Raw genomic sequence first — 23572 nt, forward strand, 5'->3', positions numbered from 1 at the left:
AGGTACCATTTTCCTCTTTGTAGAATGAGGTCCCTGGAAGCATGTACAAAACTAACAATTGGACAAGGGGAGGAAAACAGCTCAGATAAAGAATCCACTCTGCAACACTTAAAATTATTTTATTAAACAATCGTGTTTTACATGTCATCAGACCTAACCCCTGAAGTGCAAAAAATGTTTCTGAGGTATTAAGACTGGAGGAAAACAGGCACAGTATTGGTTGTGAGGGATACCGCCCTACAGCACAGTGGAATTTGCAAACAACAGGCCTTTATACAGCATTTGCAGGATCAGAGAAAACTGAGAACAAGACTGTGTTTGTCTTTAGACTTGAGAGCCAAAAAGCCCTGATCATCAGCCAGTTCTGTCACATCAGTGAAGACACAGACATGGTTAACACAAGATGATGATAAATATCAATGAGGTGTTTCTAGGCCAATATGTACAGTACACAAAAAATGAAATTTAACTGCTGTATGTGTAACCAAATCCCAACTGTCTATCCAGTCCAGCTTAATATGTTGTGTCTATGGTGGCCTCTCTAGTACCAGCATTTTTGTCTACTCTACACAACCAAGCCACTGCCTTGTGCTCCTGTTTGAGGGCACCTGTCACTCACACTCACATCAGGTACATCTGGTGTTCATCAGATTAACTAGAGGCAACAGCACAGTACTGCTTGCAGCCTGTTATCCTTCTAGCTGCCCTCTTCCCTTCATCCATGCAGTGAACAAGTCTAACTCGCACAGAAGATCTGCTAAAGAAATAAGCATTGATTGATGACTCTTCATCTGGAAATGAAAGCTTTATCTGAGAACTGAAAGACTCACCAGACAAAACTTTCCCTTAGCAATTAGCATATTAGTGAGATTTTTACTCTGTTGCCAAATTGGTCTCCAAAAATAATTTTCTGTGAGGAAAGTTTGGGCAATACTTGATACATGGTATCTCCACAAGCCAATGGAAGATATATTAAAGAAAATACTTCCAAATTACAAATAAGTAAAAGTCACTTGTTCCAAGCCTCTCTTAAGTTATTTTTAGCCAAGATAGCTGAAAACAAATTCCTCCTGAGACACCTGTTTTTGTGAAAAATGTAATGACAAAAGAGAAGTTAGCTTTATCTTACTAGGTGTTTATGAACTTATGAATTGCTCTGAATATGTGATCCTTTGTATTAAAATGGTATATTTGGAAAGGTTCTCATCTGCAGCCTCTTCAGATTTTAGACCTTACTGAACAGATGAAGACATGAGCTTTATTGTCAGCACATTCATGGGCAAATATCATGCAGTCTGATCGCAAACACAATTGAGATTCTCAACATTTTCTAGGCTTGTTACCAACTTCACTGCTGCTTGCCTACACAACATCATCTAGCAAATCTACAAATATAGAATAGCTGGAACAGAAGCTGGATACCACTGGAGTGTTGCCTTAGTATTACTTTTTAATGGAATCATATTTCACAGATGAGAAAGGCAACTCCAAACAAAAAGTGCAAACAAATCATCACTTTCAGTTGAAAACTGGGTTCCGGATGCCACTCAGGACTGAAGTGTTGGGCCAGTTTCTGTGCAGAAGGGTTAGAGAACATACAAAAAAGAAAATGCTTGAAATCCCTAGGATGACAATGCCTGAAATCAGTGCACTGGTGACCGTGTTCATCTGGAAAGGAGGCCCATTTGGGTGACCTGCAAGGAGAAGAAAAATTTTCTGGTAAGATCTTGTTTTATCTCCCATGAGTGCCAAACACTTCTGCCTTCCCTTTCCAAAACCCAGTATACTGTATAATTGCAATGAAGGAATTAAAACTAACTGCACATCAGAATGAGCACCTGTCGACTTGGACAAAGCTTATCTAAGTACATTTTGAAAACAGTTATTAATTATTTCAATGTCAATCATGCTGGGGAATAAAGACATACACCTTCTAAGGCACTATCCCTCATATGCTAGTGAACAACCTTGACCTGTGTAACTCAAGGCAAGACTATCGTTATCCAAGGATTTATCCAGGGACTATCAAGGTAGATGTATAAGGATTTGTGGCCTAATCAAGTTAATGAAAGGATTTCTTCCCCACCATCACTATCTACTTTTCAATTCAAAGTTTATATAAATCAGTAGACATGTCTGGCACCAAATATCAGATATTCTGGAAGTTTGTTGTATACCTTCAGAAAGGGCTTCTTAATATGTTTATCAATTCTCAGATAGAAAAGGTGACATATTTAATACTTATTACAATTCAGCAAGCTGTTCATGGACCAGTTCTCAGATAATAGGCCACATACATCCACAGCTGGTACTGTTTTTTCCAGCAGGTGGAGAAAAAAAGCATTTGAGTACCAATGAGCATTTGCCATTACCACTGGTGGAGAGTGAGGTGAAATGACAACACAGCCTCCATGTGAGAAACCAGACTGCTTGTCCCAGAAGCAGCCACCAGCCCTCAACACCATTAATCCCACCCTCCTCACCTAAGCTGAAAGGAAATCAGCACTGCTGATCTGGTTACCCTCCCTTTCCCAGCACTGTGCTGCTTTCTGACTCTACCTCTGTGCCCTCCACAGGGACAGCAACAGTCAAAGGAAAGGCTGTTGCTCTGGGATGGAGAGGCTGCTGCTTTTGTTGGATGGAAAGGAAAGGTAGCAGCCATTAACGCAGCAAACTGTGTGCAGCAAATAAAGAATTTTGTTATTTTAATTATATCTATGGGTAGAAGCACATCAGGGAACAGTTAAGTACAGAAAGAACTCTCTATGACAGACAAGAACAGTATCTACTTTTATATGTTCTTAACTGAGTAAAGAAAGGAACAAATAGTGTTAGAATTCAGAGGACAGGATGGATTCCTTGTTCCACTCAGTCCTGTTATGAGGAAATACAAGGTGGAATGGCCCAATGTACCACCTGATCCTCTTTTCTAAGCCATCAGCCACTCCTTGTTACCAGCAGAGAACAGTAACAGATAGGCTGAAACAAGAGTTCCAAGTGTCCAAAGAAAAAGCACCCTAAAACTTAAGGAGCTGATCTCCCCTGTGGCCTATGTCCTTCACTGCCGGATCAGGGCACAAGTTCTACCCAAGTTTCTTTACAGGGTCTTTGTGTGGTTATATGCTAGGAGAACAGGAGCTGAAGTTCTGACCTTCTGGCTTTCAGACATGAACCAAGATAGACTGCACCATAATAATAATTTTCCTGCTCTACTCCTGTGTGGCATGGGTGAATTTCACGGCTTAAATCTGGTTTTGCATCTGGTGGCTATAATGCACCCTTCACCCTCACATCCTATAGCATCAGATCTTCATTTCAATTTCATCACAGGAATTAAAAGTTTCAATGTAGATGGTGCTGGGTGCACAAATTAAACTGAGAATCCCATACAATTGCTTTCTTTTCAGTGCATGTTGGTATTAACTCATTTGAGCAACCAAAAAAAAATATGAAAAACATCAGAGTGCATAGATATTAATCAAATGGTTCATCTTCAGTTCTGCTTCCCTCATAAACCCTCTCTTATGTTTCTTGGAATTCTGATTAACTTACCAAGCTGTGAATTGTTGGTTGGCGTCTCATCTACAGACATATATTAAAAAAAAAAGCACGTATTATATATTTTAAATACCTCTGTTTACCTCCTCCCCTCCTGCAACACAAAACCCAACAGTTGTAGCTTTATTTTAAAAATACATCAGCTCTACTTGCCACATTGACTAGCAGCTTTTAGCATCTCTGTTAAAATATGGACATATAAAAAAGGACAAATAATATTAATTGCATGCCATTGCTTCATTTTTAATATCAGGAGATATTAAAATATTAATTAGTATTTTTAATGTCTTGTGGAAAAAAAAAGCAACACCACCTTAAACCAGGAATCTTTTAACTGAAAAGGTGGCCAGTTCTGTTGTCTCCCTCAGTAACAACACAAGCATAAGCACAATGTTATACATAAGCCCCTTTACTTAATCATATTATAAAATAGCTCTATAGGAAAAAACTTGAGTTTTACAAGAAAAAACATCACAGCGACTATAAATTATTTTTAAAAAGCTCCTTTCACCGTGCTCATTTTCATCTTGGCAGTTGCATAGTGGTTTTATATTCAGGGTAACATTTGTATTTTGTCTTCAGTTTTTACTTGCAATGTCCATTTCAGAATTACATTTCTTGTCACTGTTTTGGGGCTTTCTTTTGTGCAGTCTGTAAGCACAGTTCACGTATATATTTGTTTTGAGCAGCTGTCTCCCTAAGCCTAAGTGAGACATCCATCAAAAGCAACATCATTTTAACTTCACAAGTAGGTACCAGCTTTGTTTCCCTACAAAAAACATTTTCTTCTGTGAACATCTCCTGCAATGACTTATTTTAGATTAACAAAAAAGAATAATGCTTCTCTGAAGACAGCCAAATATTAGAAATATGAGTTCAGAATCACACAGGAGAAGGACCATCACTCTTTTGCAGCAACATTATTCACTACCAAGGCAGCTGCATCAGCAGCTCCACTGCCAGAACAGCTGGTGACAGGTCTTGGGGAGATCTGGCTGCCTTGAGGAGCCTCTGCAGGTGCTGATGTGTACAGGCCAGCCCTGGGACAGCTGCAGCTCCACCCTAAATGAGGGAAGTGAGGGCCTGCACATCTGTGCAGTCCTACTGCTGGTATATGGACTGTGGTGAGCCAGGTGCAGCAGGTTTGATGGGCTCTGGACAAATGTACAATGGACAAATGTACAAATGTAATGGACTCTGTGCTACAGCTAGACCAGAGTTGGCCTTGAAAACAGTGTGAGCACTTCCAGTACAAAATCAGTACAAACCAGTGCTACACCCTGATATTCCTCATCCAAAATTTATCTAAATTTAAAAAAAAATATCCAAAATTATCCAAATTTATCCCAAATTATTCATTACCCAGATAGTTTTGGTCAAGTTCTCATGTGAACTTCCCCTTTTTAGTTTGTTAACTATAATATTCATAAACCTCCTGATTCTTATGAGCTTATTTTCACACTGGGAATTGACAGCAGGACTAATTCCCTCTTTCTGACACAGTAGAAAAAAGGAAATGCAAGTGAGATTGAGGGACTTGACCAATGACACTCATGAAATTTGTGGCAGAATGAAGAATTGAATCCCACATTTTTTCAAGTACTTCCCATTAAACCATCCTTCTGTCAGCATGAGTGAAATACTCCAAAAGCACTCTATGAAGATGGAGAAATCAAAAAAAAGTTTTACCTACTCACTTTTAAAATACATCTAAAAATTCTTTTCCTTTTTCAGCCTTATAAATGATTTTATTTAAGCAACCTCAACAGTTGTCATGAAATTATAAAATTGTTTATCCTTTCTTTGGGACCATTAAACATCCATCAGCTCTCTTCGTTTGACACTATGCAATATTTAAAGGTAATTGATAAGTATCCTTTTTTTTTTTTTTTAACTGTAAAAATTGCATTCACAGCATTTGAATCATGAGCTATATTACCTACCAGGGGCTGCTCATATAAGAAGCTGTATCTAGTTTCCATTCCTTGCCTAAGGCAGTATTAGTCCAGCACGTTTGTTTGGCTGAGCAAATCAGTCATTCATTTCCCATATGTACTCATGTATGCAACTTTGAAGTTAGTTCTTCTCACTTTCTCTTGGCTAATCAGATAGCAGCAAATGGGACCACGTATAATGCAAAAAAAAATCACTCATTTTCAATGCAGAATTGCTGCTCATAACAGAGCCTATTTGTTCTAGAAATGGTCTCGTTAGGTGGTTCCCCATTCTGGAGGATCAGTTGCTCTCTTTGTATACAGGTACAACTACTTGGCATTTAAAGAAGGATTTTATTCTTAAGTTTTAAATTAGTTTTCCTAGACCAGGTTCAGTCTACTCTCGGCATCCTAAACCTAAGACTTGAAATCAGTCGCTTAATTGCAACTACTTATAAATATCTGTAGTTCATAAAACTTAAACAGCAGTCACATTATTTTTTCAGAGACTGCAGGTTACATTTAGAGCTGCCTTTTGGTTTTTTTTCCTAAACAATTGACAATAAAAATTAAAATCAGGGGATTTCATCCTCAATTTAAAGCAGTGGATTTTGGCCTACAGTTTAAAATTTACAATGGTTTTGTCCCATTTCTTTCTAATAGCTGAATCTAAGAATAGTGTGCTTTAATTTTAAGCAACATTTAGGTAAAAACCCAGAGGGAGGTGGAAGAAATGGTGAATAGAAAGTGACAGTGAATATTCATTATCCATCCAAATTAAATTACAACAGGGAACACAGTATCTTAAATTCTATTATCTCCAGTGAAATCTGACACAAAAAAGTAAACCCACTGAGTCTGGACTTTTATAATGGCCTTATATGTATAACAGTATCCTTCAGTGATTTTATTGGAGGAGGAAGCATGTGAGAGCCAAACAAAAATAGTAGCTCAAACTTTCTATCAAACAATCTAGCAACAAAATGTAGTAAAAAATACTCAGCAGTAATAAAAAAATACTCAGCAAACTCAAAGAGAATTCACCTTTAAGTCACTGCAAATTTACATTAAACAGCAAAATATTTCCCCAGGTTTCTGAAATTCCTGTGGTCTATAAAGAAAGGTTGTTTATTCCTACCACTCCTTGTAATGATGGGGCCAGCAGAGATTACAGCATTGCCAGATGTGCTCTGAGTGCGCCAAGTTGTCCTTCCACCAGTGTCTCTTCTTTCCCTGTTACTGCAGATCTGAGTGGTCAATCAAAACAATCACAGACTGAGTGCAACAGAATTGTGGCCTTTTTGTGCTTCCCGATGTAATATGAACTCTTTTGTAGGCAATACTACAACTTTGATTTTATTTCTTAGTATGCATTAAACTACTTTGCAATAAAAACATCTCCAATATTGCCTAGAAGCACATCTTATAAATTCCTGGCTTGCCATTTTATTTTGCCTCACTTTGTTTACAAAACTACACTGCTGCTGTGTACAAAATCCATCTTATAGTACACTAAATTTTCAGTAGTTAATTTCCCAAAGCTATGTTTACAGACAGTTTTCCCCAGTAAATCTGTTTTGCTTGACAATCCCTACCCTAGCAAGCTTCTCAAGTGAGAGTTTGCACATATTCCATGGAGTTCTAAATATCAATGACACACTAAAACAATCCCCAGCACTCTCATCTGGAATCTGCCTTTAACATTTGTTACCTATCACCTACCTTCATCTAGGGTACTCAAGCACACTTCAAACAAAGAGCATTTCCTTAGTTTCAGCTTCTTGTGAAAGAACTTCAAAAGCCTCAGAACATTGAAAATTGAATGCAAAGCTAATTATGTAAATGTGTAATATAAAAATATAAAACAATATGCAAAATTTCAGGAATAGACTGGAATTTCTATACTGAAAATTCTAAATGGGAACTCTTTCAGTAGGAAACAGTGCTGTGTTCTGAAGACATCACAGAAGTTTGTGTTTCTATATTTACTCAAATGTTTCAATTTCCAAAATATATTTGTTGTTCCTCATACTCCTAAAATTAGCTAATTTTAAATAGACATAACATCATGAATTTCAACAAAAGAGTAATTTTCACATGATAAGAGAGATTATCAACTCTAAGGGGCATGGTATTTTTTTCACTATGAAAAACTTCCACAAATTTTCCTTGTCAATCTAACAGCACTTCCTATAGCTTTAACTTTTACATAAATTATATTCTAAGATATTTCTCTTCACTGTGATGGTGGATACCTTACTACTATACTAAGAATAACAACCCAAAAGCCATCTCAGAGCTGTTACTTTTAAAAATTAAGGACCACAAGGCAAAGAGGTCATTTCTTATATGTTCAATAACCTGTGTTTAGCAGGTCTAGTATTATTTTATCCCCAAATCAGTATTCATTTCCATATTCTTCATTAGTTGTTTCACAATCCTTCGGACACAAAAAACATTCTTTCTTCAGTCTCTACAAGTCGCTTTCATTCTGTGCCATCCAAACTTCCGTAACCCTTGTATGCAGGACTCCAGTGTGCCTATTTTATATCCAGATAATTACAACTTACTGGCACAAGGAAGGGGCAGTCATCTGCTCTGCACAGCTTTGTCACACAGTGAAGGAAGACTGTGGACATCTTCTGGTTCTTGTGCTTCACAAAGCGAAACACCTCAAAGGAAAACCGGCCCATTTGACTCTTGCCATTTTCAATTATGGTTGTCTGCGGATCCTTGTCACAGCTAGTTTTTGTAGAGAAGAGTGAAACTGGGATGAGCAGCTCTGTTAGCATTTTGAAGCTCTTAGATGAGAAAGAGCTATCTTAAGCAGCAAATTCAACACTTAATTTCCTTGGAAAAGAGCGCAGTGCAAATATCTGCAGACACAATCTGCCTGTTGGGCTGCAGCTTCCTGTGCTTAAACATATTCCTACAAAAACACTGTTTTGTTTTGCAGCACCACAGCTATAACCAAGGTACAATTTAATTCCAGCGCTCAAAGAAACTTGAGACCTGAAGCAAAAAGCAATCAGGTATGCTAACCAGTATAGACAGGTAACTCCAAATGAAGACAGTAAATCTCCAATAGGTGTCATGGATAAAATTTAATATGAGATACTGCCCAAGATGTTTTTCAAAGTTCCAATTCAAATAAATGTTATTACTGGGAGTAGAAGTAGGAACAACTATTTCTATTTAATCATTTACTTAACTGCTTTCCTGGATTGAAGTCTCTGATATTTTATATCACTGTTATTCACCACATTCACCCTTGGTAAAATAAATGCCAGTTTACCCATCCACTTTAAGCATTTCTATTATCTCTAGTAGAACTGCTTTGGGTATATGCTTTTCTACCTTCATAATTCTTATGACTTGGCACCTGCTTCTATGCTTACGTTCACACAAAAAGAAATTCTGACATGTTATCTATAAGCCTAGCCCTTGGTCCTGCCTACTAATAATGCTTAAACTTTCCAGGCAGTTTAAGACACCACTATTGAAGAGATTTATTCTTTTTTTTTTTTAAAAAGGAACAACAAAATACTGGGTTTGCACAGGACGAACCTGAAAAAAAGATCATATCGAAGATCATCACTAGGATTGCCAGATGGTGTGGTGTAACAGTAGTCCATCAAAACATTCCACCTGCACAGGGAGTAAAGGGATAGATGAGGGGAACTGGCAATGAAAGCGTGGGGGGGTGTGAGTGAGGTGAGATGAAAGGACAGTACAGAAAAGCACACAAACAGGTAATGCAGGCTGTTACAGTGAGACTGAGTTACTGTATTAAACAGGTCACATGCAAGTCATCCCCTTTCTTCAACTACTTAGAAGATTGAACAGCACAACATAGCAGCAGAATTTTATAAATCATATAATTTGGTTTCATGTAAGTCAACCACCACACCAACACACATTGCATACCTCGTCTCAGAAATCATGGCCACAGGGGACTAGAAATCAAAACCAGCCCACTTTTAATAGCCCTGGGTTTTCTCGCTTGGTCCAACAGGGGCCTTTTCTTAAATAAAAGTAATATAGGATTTAAAGTATAAATCAGGAAAACATTCATAATGAGAACTGCAGCGAAATATGCATTCACTGCCAAGGACCTGACACCCTCCAGCTGAGAGCAGTGATTATTGAACACGTACCATTCTTTTGAAATGCAAAAAGCTAAGAGGAAAGACAGATGCTTCTAAATCAGAAAAGCAAGAAGAGCTGAAAAGCAAGCAAGACAAGGAATAACACCCTTTGTGGTACCTGCCATCAAGGTTGGTTGCTCTTACAGCTGCATATATTTTGGTTTTCAAAGGTAAACCTGTACTTGGAATAAGGAGTTGCTGGCTGTAGGTTGAATCCTGTAAAACAAACATTGCCTCAATTGTAACAGAAATTCCACTCTAACAACCCATCTGCATCCAGACTGAGCTCTCGGCAATTTTTCTGACCCTTCTGTGTAGAATGATGATTTACTTTGTCCTCTGTAATGGAAGAAGCAAAAAGCAGTGCCAGAGAAATTGCCTACAAGTTTGTTTGTAAAGACTGGCTTTGCCCCATGCAACAATTTGGGAGACTATATGATTTAATAAGGTGGTTGGATCAGTGATTAAAGAAAACATACCATTCATTGACACTTCAGTAAGTCTCCCAGAGCTTACAGGCAGACATAGGAGCTACTCTGGTCTTCTAATGGAAGTGCTTTACTGGGTTTTCACACTGCACTCTTTCCCAGGAAAGGTTGTAAGGTTATTTGAATTAGTGGAGATAGCAATGCCATGAGATGTTAGATATTTTTATCTGTAGTCTGGCAGAACAAAGACCTTCTGTTATGCAAAGTGTAGTTTCTGTGGAAGCTGGCTTGTTGAGAACTACAAGTAACAAACATTTTCATTTAAATTTTAGTATTTCAAAAGAACTGTTTCAAGAAAGATGTATCCAACATAAAAGTTGGGAATTCTCCATACACTGCTACTTAAATGTAGGTGTTTTACTGGGGTTTTTTGTTTAAAATCTAAACCATTAACTTTAGCAACAAAGCCATGAAACAGATCTGAGTGACAAATACTAATTGAGAATATCAAAATGCACTACTGGTAAAGTCACCTCTGTCAAACACATTGTTAATGCAGATAGCACGTGACTCAGCATTGCTGAGACCTCTTGTGAAAGGTCAATATATATGAAAAAAAACTGGTAAATAGGATTTCAACAAGGTTCGTTGTGGCAAGCAAGACCACAGCAAGCAGCAGCTGACAGTAACAAGGTTTACACCAGAGATCAAGTGATTTTTTTTCAAAGATCAGAGATCAAGTGATTTTTTTTCAAAGATAACAATGCTAAAGTTAACAGCATGCCCAATATCTAATCTATGCAGTATCAGAGGCCTTCAGGTAAGTTTGCCTTCCTTCAAACTAATTATGCATTTCTATTAAACTTAGCTCTGCCACATTTTGCTACTGAGTAAAAAGTGCAAGACACTCACTATTACACTCCACAGTTGCTCTTTTATTCTTTGAGTGTAGTTTTTATTCATTTACACAGATGTTTGCAAAAAGGCATAAAAGCACATAGCCACTTAGGCTCTGTGAAAGCCCATTAAACATTTTGCTATTAAACTCTGAGTCTATCATAACAGCTCTTACCTTTCCTAACAATGGCATGTACTAGAATCACAAAGTAAATCTAAACACTATGTGATGGAAGACAGACGTAAGCTAAGAAGATGAACAGTCAATGTTAAGAAATAACACTAAAGCTAAATTTGGAGAAGACAGCTGCCTGCAGTCAAGAAACACATCTGTACACATCCCCTCACTAATCGCAAGGGTGGACATGAGCCTTGAGGCCCCTCCCAAAACCAGGACTGCTAACAGGGATCAAGTGAGCCCACAAGACAGCAGGTGTCCAGAGGCACTCCCAACACGGAAAGATGCAGGCAGTGCACAAGCTGTCCATGTGTTTATCCAGCCCCGGGAAGCAAAGCAGAAGGGCATATCCACCACTGGAATCTGCCAGCCTTAGCAGTGTTATTCATGCCAGTGCTATTCACTAAGGCCAGTAATGTCACTTCTATCAGGATGAAAAGACACCACCATTTCATGGTCAACTTGCAAGCTTACAGGGGTGGGCAGGGTGAAAGCACATTTTGGCATGGGACATCTGAGGAGAAAATCTGCTCAATATGAGCATCAATAGCATTTATTCCTGACTATTTGCTGAATTGGGCCCTGAAAGGCAGTCAACATGCAGTGGTCAATGTTTGGCTTGACTGAGAAATTTGCCTACACTCATTCTGCCTCATCTTTTTAATCACAGGTTTATTTAAAAATGAGAGAAGTATAATCAGCATTTTAACAAATTATAGGTTGTTATTTGGAGCTCTGCTCTTTCAAACAAACATGATTTTTTAAAGCATGCCATTGAAAAATGTCCTGTTGCAATATTTATAGCTCATTATGTTCAAAGCATAAAGCATTGACTTTTAAATCAGTTGCATGAATTATAACTCAGCAACATGATGGCATGAATAATAATGCAAAAAAAATCGGATTCATAATTTACAAAAATGGTGCTTGATAGATTGAAAAATTGATATTTAAATCAGGTATTTAAAATGTATGAGTAAAAATTTTAATCAACACAAAATATAATTTCAGGGATTAATATTAAGTAGAAGTCCTTGCATTTTTCATGTTTTAGTGTCACAACCCATTTTACATGGTAAAAGCTTTTACAATAATGCATATTTAAATTATCTAAAACATAAGGAAGAAGCATTGGATGAAAACTGTTTTAATTATTAACCCTTAAAATCTTTAAAGTCCACACTATAAGACAACATCTGCATCAGGCTATAGATTTGTAACTAATACATCCTCCACAACAATCAGAGATGATCGAAACACTCTGATGAGCCTTGAACATAAAAATACCCAAGCCAAGGTGCTACAGTTCATTGCAATGGGAATAGGTCTGGAATAATTTTACAGAATACTACAGAGTACTCTCTGTTTAGGCACAAAGCACCTATACACACACAGAAACATAATAAATGCAAACAAAATATGCACTCTGGAGTATGATTGTTATGGCTACAATTGATTAGTCACATGGCACTACCAACTGAAAGCCATAGCTGTAAATTGAGGAACTGTATAAATACAGGACAAAAAGACTGTGTCTGTCCTCAAAGACCAGCCATATAAATACAAGACAACAGGTACATGCAAACAAAATGGGAAAAGGAATTCAGAGATGAAAGATGCCTGGAAGAAAGGCTTGGCTCATGGGAGGAGTGGAAAGGAAACAACAAATGGTGAGAGGTCTTTGGTCTACTACAACAGTTTGTGTCCACATAGCACAGAGATTAATTTAGTCTAGGTCATGCTGTGTTTTATACTCACATTGTAAAGCAACAAATTCAAAGTGCTGATAAATGTACCATTGTTCTCTCTTACAGAAATAGCAGCGGATGACCTACAACAGAACCAGACACCAAAAAAACATCATGAAGAAAGACACCTTATTTTTGTTTTTGCATACTTCAGTGGGTTTTATCATTAAAAAACTCAATGAGTCATATCACAAGGAGTTAATTTATGCATTGAGGTTACAAACTTCAGGAACAGGAATTTATAGTGGAAATACTGACAGTCTTAAGTATGCAGAAAATAGTGGATGCTACTTGGAACATGAATCAGAAAAATAATTAGCAGAGAAGCAAAGTGGCAAAAAGGAATTCACTTTACATGATGTACAAGGTTTACTCATGGAAATATTTTCTCTTGCGTTCTGTCTTTACAAGCTTCAAACTATTTAATGAAGGATTTCTTTTTCTTCTGCTATAATTTTTCAGAACATCTGAATTTTAAGAGAAGTTTTACATTATTTGTCTCTTCATAACAGAAATCTTCATAAACTATATTATCTCATATAATGATGCTACAGAATTTTCTTTTTCCTTGCAGCACTTTTCCTTTTGTTGCTTTTTCTTTTCCCTTTACTCTTAAACAGAAATAATTGCTACATGGACAATGATGTTATGGCATGCACATACACATGCTTACACAAACATGGGAGGGGAATGAAACACATAGAAATGAAAAAGCACACTTACGAAGCGAGCTGGGTGTTGTTCACCAAGTACTCCAGTGGGTAGCTACAGCTAAATTTGTACAGAAGCCCTGGCAAATAGCTGATAATCGTTGGTGGGTCTGGTGTGTCAATATAGCCTGAAACATTACCTATCTGTACCACTGAGGTATTTCCATAAGCATTGATACCTCGAGCTGAGGATACCTATTGAGGAAGACAGAACATTACTATTAGCTGAAATTAACTGTGGAACAAAAAAACCCTTAAGGACACTAATGGTTTAGCCCATAATTCACATTGAAATATTCTTCACTAAAACCTTCCAAAAAAATTAATTCAGTTTAATAACATCTTCCCTGTGTTCTGTTTTTTCACCTCCCTGGAATCATGGGTATAAAATTCACAAGCTGCACCCCTGTTCTCAGAACAGACTCGAGCAACATTTGAAAAGAATTATGAATCTTGGAAGCATATTTTTTGGTAAGGGCTTTTGTTCTCTACATTCCAAATGAATTCATGCCACTTATTGAGAAAAACTAAAACAACTTTTCCACTACAGTTAAATCTATTACTTTACAATGAACTTCAATACCCAATAAAAAGGACAATACACAATTTTTTTACAGAAATAGTATTCTCTCACGGTTGAGCTTTGGTTTGGACACATCAAAAATAAGGTACTTTATAAGCAGACACAGGCCAAATAGTTGAACTTTGAGTGTGTGGCTTTGTTTATGTTATAAATTTCTAAATCTTAATGATAAGAGCTAACCTGTCAGAAATTACAAAGCTAATACAAACTTAATGCCAATGCAACCTAAATTGTGTCCATGGGCACATTCTATTCTGTATTGCTCAGCTCACAGAGTCTTCAGGGCCTGCAAGAACATGCAGCCCTCAGGAAAACTGAGGGACACTTCCCTCCTGGTATCAGCCCAACTCCAGTCCATCTGTAGCTACTGATCTGGATAAGGGGGTGGTTCAAAAACAACTGAGAAGAATAAAAAAATTCCTTTCTCAGTAGGCACATACACCACAGGGCAAATTAACATGGCACTGGACTTCAACTACAGCATTTCTTTTGTATAACTCTTAGCAAAACAGATGGTCTCAGTAGCTTCAAAACACATGGTTTCTTAAAAAAATATTTCCTTATGGAAGAATCATACTGAGGTGCACATGAGTTATAACATTTCAAAACAAGTAGCACAGGACACACAGCAGGAATTTTTATTTCTTTGCCTACCAAAAACACACCTAAAAATCATAAGTAGGAGTGCATTTTGCCCATAGCATACTTAGTAATTTTCTGAAAGGCACAAAAATGTTGAACATGAATTTTCCAGGATCTGAGTTTTGCCTAAGCAACACAGGCTCAAGCCTGTGGCTTCCTCACCACCCTACCCCCATAAAGTAAAAAGCCGAGTCTGCTTATTACAGAAAGTCCTGGGTTTCACACAAGTTCTGCCTGAACTACTGTCTTTCCTTTACGTTTACTGAAAATTAGCATGAAGATCTTTGCTGTGAAATACTGCCAAGAAATGCAGGAGATTGTAAAATTCCCATGTGGGGAACATGATAAGAAATGCTCCCCGCTCCTTTTTTGTTTTCATTTAGGGCACAGCATGAATAAACAGAGAGGATGGAGGGAATATTTTTGGTTATATATAAATATTGTTGGAATATATTTTTAGCAGCTGATATTTTGTATTCAGTGCAACCTGGTGGGGGATTTCACAGGGAGCTCAAGTTATTTGGACTTATCAGACTGCGGGGTCTTTTCGTTTCATTTTTTAAACTTCAAGCTCATATGATCATGATCACATGGCAAGTTCAGGGAGTTTACAAGGTGACCAGCTGCACAGGAACAGGAAGAGTTGCTTCCTGGAAAATTCTTCTACTGCAAGTCATGGAGGTGTTACAGTTGGAAAAGAGAGTTTGGAATTGGCTGAACTGGTTTTTACTTGAAATTTTAAAAGAAAACCCAGCCTAAGGCAAAGAGGTCACAGAGCATATCAAACATTTCAGCAAAATTATTAGCAACAAAACAGGGAGTTTGTTATAAAAACTGTCACGGATCAAGTACCAATAAGAATTCTGGAGAGTAGAATCCTTGAAAATAATGCATTTTTAAACTTGTGTTTTTAAGTTATTCATGGATACTTTGATATCACTCAACATGATATACACAAACTGTGAAACTATCCACTTCTGCAAAATCTAAGGCATGGTCAGCAAGAGTTCTAGAAACACCCTGGAAAAATCTCATTCTTCCACTGAAAAAAATACTTAAATTAAAATTATACTTTCTAATCAGAGGACAAATGTGTGTCCCACCACATTTTCTCAATAGTGATCAAGATTATAAGCTATCAACTTTCTCTGGTTTTCTTTGATGTATGCAATATGTTTCTAACTGGGTAAGACAAAGTAAACATTATCTATGAAAGACACAAGACACAACACTGTCAAGAGCATTCACTTGAGCCTATGTACACATAGCCAAGCTATAATTTTGCTTTGACTAGGTCTTACCACTAAAGTGTTTCCACAAGATTCCAAAGTACTCAGATTGATGATGAAAATGACCACTGCTGGAAAGGTGTTGTTATTGACGAAGCCCCTGCAGTGGGCGTCCCCATGTTTCCCATTCAGCGCCAGGTCTGTCTCAGAATAACCAGAAAAAAGAACTGTGCAAAAATTTATCTTCATAGTAATTGTCTGTACTCCACAGAAAACATTGATATCTCGCTCAGCTGCAAGAAAAATACAGGAAAAGACATTGTAAGAAGATTTGAAGTAATCATCATACAACTGTTGTAGCAGTTAGTCCACTGTTGTGACTTCCAAACAAATAAATTTTCAGATTTCAGTTGCAGCAAAATATTAGACTATAAAGGTAGGAATTGCATTAGTCTGAAGAACAGTTTTGACTCTATAACTTCATTAAAGAAAAAGAATCAATATAGTAACATAGTGTAACCAAGCAAGAAATACATTAATCCCGCAGCAAATCTTTTAGTAGCACATTCATAAAGTGAAACACTGCAACAACAGAGTAGAAAGCAGCAAGTGGTTAAATATTTGGAGTCTGATTAAGCAGCCCCCACTGGAACAAAAATTTCCAGCAATTTTGAGGAATTGAAAAGGCAAGCTCTGCCTCCCAGCCCACTCTGGCATGGAAACTGGCTACATTTTTCTGAGTTGTCTGGAGTCCACTTTGTATGAGATCGCAGTCTCGGGCTGTGCAGACTTTGAAGTACAATCAACAGCATATCAGAGTAATTTATTATGATCTCTCTAATGTTGGTTTTTCCTCTGCTTTTTTTTTGTTTATTTTGTTTTTTTAAGAATCATCAACTTGAGCTTTAATGAAAAATCAGTTGTCTCTTGAAAGACTATGATCAATACCACAAAGCATCTTGCAATCTTTTATTCTGTGCATTATGACAACACAAAAGACCTAGAAAGAAGCAGCTGTTAAAACTGATCAATTTTTGAACAGCAAAGAAACCATCTTCTGACAATTTGACCTTTTGAATAAAAGTTCTGAAGATTTTTATGTACTGAATGGAAAACCATCAGGTTCAGAGACAGGCACAAGCAAGAGATTGTTTTGCTTTAAAGCTTTAACAATGCTCTTCTTTAAGGTCTTCTTTGCCCACAGATGGCTGGGGGGCTGTTCTGGCATTTCCCCCAGTGCTTTACAAAAATACATACTGCATTGTGTTAAATACAGGCATTACTCCTTTACAGAGCTAATTTATTACATCTGCTTAAAGATTAAGGGCTATTAAAAATTGTAGAACAACTTCAGTCAATACTGTACCATTAAGCCTGCTAAAGTGAATTGTTTCACTGCATAGTCACAGCAGAGAGGAAATGACATTTCCATTACAATGAACTAGTTCTTCCCCCATGGTACAGGAACACAAGCAGTTTAATTTAGACAGCTTTAATGGTGCCTTTCAAGCTAAAACAATCAAGTGCAGAAAATAATAGGTCAAACTCAGTCCTGAGCCAATGCCATGATAAATGTTACTCACTGGGTGTAAATTTGGGCAGAAAGGTACTGGAGGCAGTTGAAGTGATTTGGCATGAAATTCTCCTGGTTTGTACACAGTCATAATTCCACTAATGCAATGCACAAAGATCAGGAAGCAACATGCCTCGGTTTTCACTGCAGGAGGACTATTATGATCCATTTAATGAGTGTACTAAGGTAGACGGGCCAGTACAAAAAGGGGAATGGCAAAGTGTGCATTTATGCTTCCTTGGGTTGATGCGTAGACAGTCAGATTGCAATGAATTGCAGGATGCAACAAAGTAGCTCAGTTAATTCCATAATTCACGTCAAGCCTTTTCAAAAAGCAGCATAACTTTTACCAAGTAAGTTACCCTGACTGCTTGCAAAATTATCATTTGACACTGTGGGAAGTAAGACTATACCACACAAGACCAACTTTTGCATGATACAGAAGGATAAACAACCTTTCCAGACTTAGCCTTTTCTGTCCACTACTTCATGAGGAAGTATTGCTTCTAAATTAGTCCATTCTGGAAATAAAACATTTTTTGTCCAGAAATTTATCTGAAGCCAGTCCCCAACAGGTTTAATGCCCTCTTACATGCTAAATATCTAGCTCATTTCTTGACAGTTTGAGAAGGTAAATATTATTTCTATATAAGTTAAAAGAAACAAACAAACAAAAAAAAATATTTGTATTCCTGCATTAATAACTTATGTTTTTCTGAGTCAGAGGAGCAATGGTTCTAAGGTTATGGAACCCAAGTGATGAAGCCTTAACTATAATGGCCTCTCTGTCACAGAGTTTCCATAGAGGCAAACCACTTGGTTAATTTCTCACTCAAATCACACAAGCTATCTATAGCCAGCAGTCCTCATGGACATCTCTCAAGCATGAGAGTAAAGCTCAGGAGGTACACAGATCCTACAGTAACAGAGACCATCTTGAATTATGGGCAAACTCATGGGGGCAAACACTGGGAGCTCCACTGCCCATTTCTGCTCTGTTACCCTCCATATATTAACAACTCACCCCAGGGCAAGTAGCAAAAAAACCTTCAGAGGACAAGAGTTTTTGACAGAACACCTTTTATAAAAGTCATTCCATCAGAAGAGAATGAAAACACCCAAGTGGTTCAAAATCAGTTTCTCCCCATGAACCTCCTCTTTGATCAAATCACTGCTTTGCTATTGAATTAAAATGCATAGTGTATGTGGAAAAGCTGCAACATTCCATCAGGCCTTACTAAGTTCTCAGCGTGCACTTAAGACAAGAACCCCCTGAATCAAAACTGCATGCCCCAACTGTAGACAGAGTGCTATGGCTCTATGCCCCAGAAGCCTTCTAAAAGCTGTGCTTTAATACAATGCAGAACTAAAGTTTTCTCCCTATGTAAACTCTCTGAATGATGGCATGATCTAACCTAATTATATATTCTCTAGAACACATCCAACTTTGGCACAAAAAAAAATCACTGCATTTTCAGTCTACCAAAAATGGGGCTATTTTTCCTTCATTCCTGCTGACTACTGCATATCTGCAGTAGTAGATAAAACCTGTAAAATAAACCTGCAAACTGCAGAAACAAAAGATCTGTCTGATTGTCATCCTATTTATGCAGCATCTTTTCTATACAAGAAGGTCACCTAAGTGATGAATGATAAGAGCATAAACAAATGAAAAATGGATGAGCTCCATGGTTCCTCTAGGAAGGCTTCAAAGAGGACAAACTCTTTGTTGAAGACAACTTCTGTTTCTTATCAACATTTAAAGAAAAAGAGGTGACAACTTCAACACCCAATGGCTTCTCTGGTGTCTGCATTCCATGCTTGGAATTCCAGCTGACAGCAATGAAGACTACTTGTGTGGAACAAACAAGGAACAGGAAGAAAATCTATCTGTAACCAGGTTCTGTGAGTAGTGCCTCAGCCTGGAAGATAACATTTTTAAAATGTTCTCCTTTTTGACCACTCTCTCTCAACTCTCCCCTTACACTTGAACCCCAAGGGCCCTGAGGCAACATCTGTGAAACCACAGCCTGAGCCAAGTGCTGGGTAAGCCAGCACAGGAAGCCTGAGCCCCTTCTCCCTAGAGAGGCTCTCACCCATCTTCAGCAGCCTCTCAGCTCCACTAGCCCAGCCCATTACATAGCAGACCCTTCTGCATATTGAAAAAAATACCTGTCAAATTTGGGGCAAAAAGGGTTCCTGGCTTTTACCTCCATCTCAGATGCACAACTAACAAACCGAATTATTTTTCTTTCCTAGCTCTCAAAATCAGCAGTAAGACTGTTGATTAAATCACAGCCTTTGAATCTTTGCTGTCTTAGATGACAAACAAGAAAAAGCAGGACTCTGCTCTCAGCTCCTATGGCCAGGGAAGCCATAGTATTTACTTTTTTAAAAGATCAGTTTGATTGTAACCTAAACAGATTTTCTCCCAAGTCAATGAGATTTGGCAGACATGGAATCTGATATGACTCATTTATATGAGGCAGAACTGCAAGATGCCCCTAGATACCCTCAGGAAGAGATGAATTCAGTTCAGAGGTATCACATTGCAAATAATCATTGGCATAGAGCAGGTGTAAAAAGTCACCAGAGAAAAAATTTAAAACACAGAAAGAGGAACATAAACTTCCCTCTATCTGTTGCAAACCTCGCAAGAAGCCTGAAACAGGGACCAAAAAAACACAATTACATAAGAAACTCAAAAGATAGCTCTGAAGCAGGTGGGCAAAATTCACTCACACTTCAGAGGCAAGCCTGTAAAAATTGATGTTAAGAAGGGGAAAATATAATATTATATACATATATATATATATATAAAAGTAGCTTGTGTAGTACTCAGCTAAACTGTGATTTTCTCAGTAAAGGATACAATATATTTGATCTTCTTTGCATGCCTTATTTCTCTGTTCTTCATGTTCATATTGATTAAGTAGAAAAGAACCAAACCCACTGTTGGTCTTTATGTCAACAAAGCACCTAGCAGTGTGATAGTAACACAGGAATCAATAAACAGACTTTCTGCCTTCTGCTGACTTAAATTTAATAAGAGCTGACCCTTCCTGAAAGAAAAATCAAACCTTTTATTATTCAGAAAGCAACAACAGGAAAGGTATTACAGTGTAATACTACACTGAGTGCTCATTACTGAACTATTCAATTCAATCACTACCCCAAAAAAACAAGATGTGAGAGAGTATTCACAGCCTTCTTTTTTTATTATTATTATTCTGTCCAAGATACAACTGAAGTAGGAAGGATAAGCAATGTAATAGAAACTAAAAGGATCCTTTGCCTGAGGAAACCCTGATACCATGCCACTAAGACTGACATTTCATTTCGATTTCTTATTGTACTAACAGCTCTGAACATACAATGTCCCCAAAATTACTTTGTTCCCATTTTCTTAGAGGAAGGAAAATACATCATCCATAGACATTGCTTCACCTGCCCCTAATCACGGACTTAATGTGGAAGCAAGGCACTAAAATTTTGCCATCAAGTTAATTTTGCTTAATATATATATATATATATATCTATATCTATATATATATATATATCTAAAATAATAAAATTATATTCTCTTACCCAGGAAAGGAAAACTATAAAACCCAAACATTAAAGAAAACCCAGTTAGAAGTGTGAGAGTGTTAAATCTATAGAGAACATTTACAACAATATGAGCTCTGGTGAAAATCTTGGACAGTTTAGAGCTCTGGCAAAAGCAGGTCAAGCCCCACTGGTGAGCAGGGAATTGTTCGCCTTGCTACCAGGATGAATTTGATCCGTTGTGCAATTAGGAAGAAAGTAAAGTGCAGCATTAGGCAAGTTCATTGTCACAAAAGCAGATAACACTCACTTAATGTGGAGTCCTAACCCCAGGCTTTAGACAGATTTAAAACTCTGTATTTAAAAATAATCACTGCTTTGAACCAAGACAATAAAGAAGCCTTTAGAAAAAACGTCGATTAAGTACTTACCAGGAAACCTGCTGTGGAGGTTAGCATCACAGTTGTATCCATTGAACTGAGCAGTCACTGGAAGCACTTTAATCGTCAGCAGGAGAAGCAACCATACCTGTTCCATTGCAAAACCTAGCAAAACATTAAGTGGTTATTACACACATCTGTTCACTGCATTAAAATGCTTACTGAAAACATTCTATCACTCAGGAGGCAATGGTCTCCAGCAAAGGAATTGGGGATAAATCTCACAAGCTTGTGGGAAAGAGGTCACAGACAGCAGGGCCCATTTCTCTGCTCCTGAGTAATAAATATGTAACTTCTGTTAGCTTCTGCAACTTTTAATCATAAGTTGTGGCAAAATAAAAGGCACTCAAGGGTAATAGAAAAAGTTTTTTTTTTTAAAAGCAACTCAAATATATTGATAGATAAGAATTGCTTGAATATTTAAATTCCAACCTTTTTATGATATTTCAGTGTAAAACTTCCTTGAGAAAGACATCTTGGCTAAAATAAAACTTGTTCCAAGTAATGGAAAACCATAGAGATAAATTGTTAGCTCAGCAATTCTCAGGGTCAAGGTCCTAGAATAAAAATTAGGTCATATCTATTTGCCAAACATTTGTTCTTTGCACCACAAATGCAATTACATTGAGCTTACACAAAGAGCTGGTACAGACACTTGCATTTGTTTGAACTGTATCTGGCAATCAGAACACATGAATTTCTAGTGTTCTCAGCAATAATTCCTTTTGCAAGGCAAGCTCCAAGGTGTAACACCAGTGGTATTTAGCACAACAAGAAAAAACCCCAACTTCTTATACATGTATGTCAAAAGCATCCCAAAATATTGAGATTTTTATCAGTGAATCCAAGTGCACTAACATTAGTTTGGTTTGGTTTGTTTGTTTGTTTGGGGGTTTTTATATGTATCTGAGATTTTGTCATTCTAGAGAATATAGCTGCTGCTGTAGATCCCAAATGCAGCAATGCTTTCCATTTGCCTAGACAGGAGCTCAGCAATTCTAAGATTTAGGAAATTGCTTCCTCTAAGACTACAGATCACTTCTCCCCAAGTGAACAGGGAATGTGTGCAAACTCCAGAGATGTAGCACACCTAAATGCAGCCGTACCTGGCATGGCAAGGGACTGTCCTGCATTGCTGAGAGGAGCTGGCCAGAGCACATGGACAGAACATCTGAGACAAACCCTCACTCTTTACTGGATCTTTCAAGGCTACACAGTAGTCTGAGCTGCTTCTCCTCAATAATGCAAGGGCTTCCACTAATTTTCAAACCATACTCATTTAATGCTCTGTGTTGAAAGAAAGACCCTTAGAAGACACTCTCACATGCTTTGTCAATGAACAGATCAACGCCAACCAAACACTGACCCAAATTCTTCTAAAAGGTCAAAGGTATGACCAAGTGTACATCCAATGATTCCTGTGTAATTCTGTTTGGAAGTACATGGAATAAAACACAGAATTGGAAACACCAGCTTTCAGCTAAGATCTACATTTGGTGTAACTTTTGCTATTACCACATCCAAAAGCAGCTCTCCCATCTAGCTCTTCACAGCTTGCTCAATGTGCAAGTTACAGCAACAATGCAACCTCCTTTTTGTTTCAGATGGATCATAAATTTTAAACAAAAGCACTCTTTGACCCTTAATGCTTTCTCCATTAGATTCCTGTGGAGGTTGACAGTACTTGCAGCTAATATTAATGAAGAATTTTGAAAACATAAGAAAAAAAAAATTTCCAATTGGGTTGCTTATGAAACCTCTGTATTTTCATGATCTCTTCACCTTGTCCATCACTCTCAGATGAAGAAGCACAGCAGTGTTTTGCTTGTTTGTTTACATTATTTTGGAATAAACATCTTTTCTTCAGAAAACTGGCATTTCTCCAGTGTCCTGGAGTCTTACCTTGACTTGTACAGCAGTTACATCAATAAAGTGAGTATTACTGTTCTGTTGTA

The 23572-nt window shown here is 37.6% G+C and overlaps 1 protein-coding gene across 1 annotated transcript; it reads right to left on the bottom strand.

The window, feature by feature from the left end:
- Positions 1-1518: 1518 nt before the first annotated feature.
- Positions 1519-21714, bottom strand: ZPLD1 (zona pellucida like domain containing 1). The gene is made up of 10 exons (XM_062512169.1): positions 21609-21714; positions 16128-16348; positions 13615-13796; positions 12902-12974; positions 9759-9856; positions 9060-9140; positions 8063-8234; positions 6631-6739; positions 3553-3582; positions 1519-1694 (listed from the first exon to the last, which is right to left on the bottom strand). The coding sequence occupies exons 1-10, from the start codon at positions 21712-21714 to the stop codon at positions 1519-1521; spliced, it is 1248 nt and encodes a 415-aa protein (XP_062368153.1).
- Between the last annotated feature and the right edge of the window lie 1858 nt (positions 21715-23572).

This window comes from Cinclus cinclus, chromosome 2 (assembly GCF_963662255.1).
Source record: "Cinclus cinclus chromosome 2, bCinCin1.1, whole genome shotgun sequence".
NCBI classification, from domain to species: Eukaryota; Metazoa; Chordata; class Aves; order Passeriformes; family Cinclidae; genus Cinclus; species Cinclus cinclus.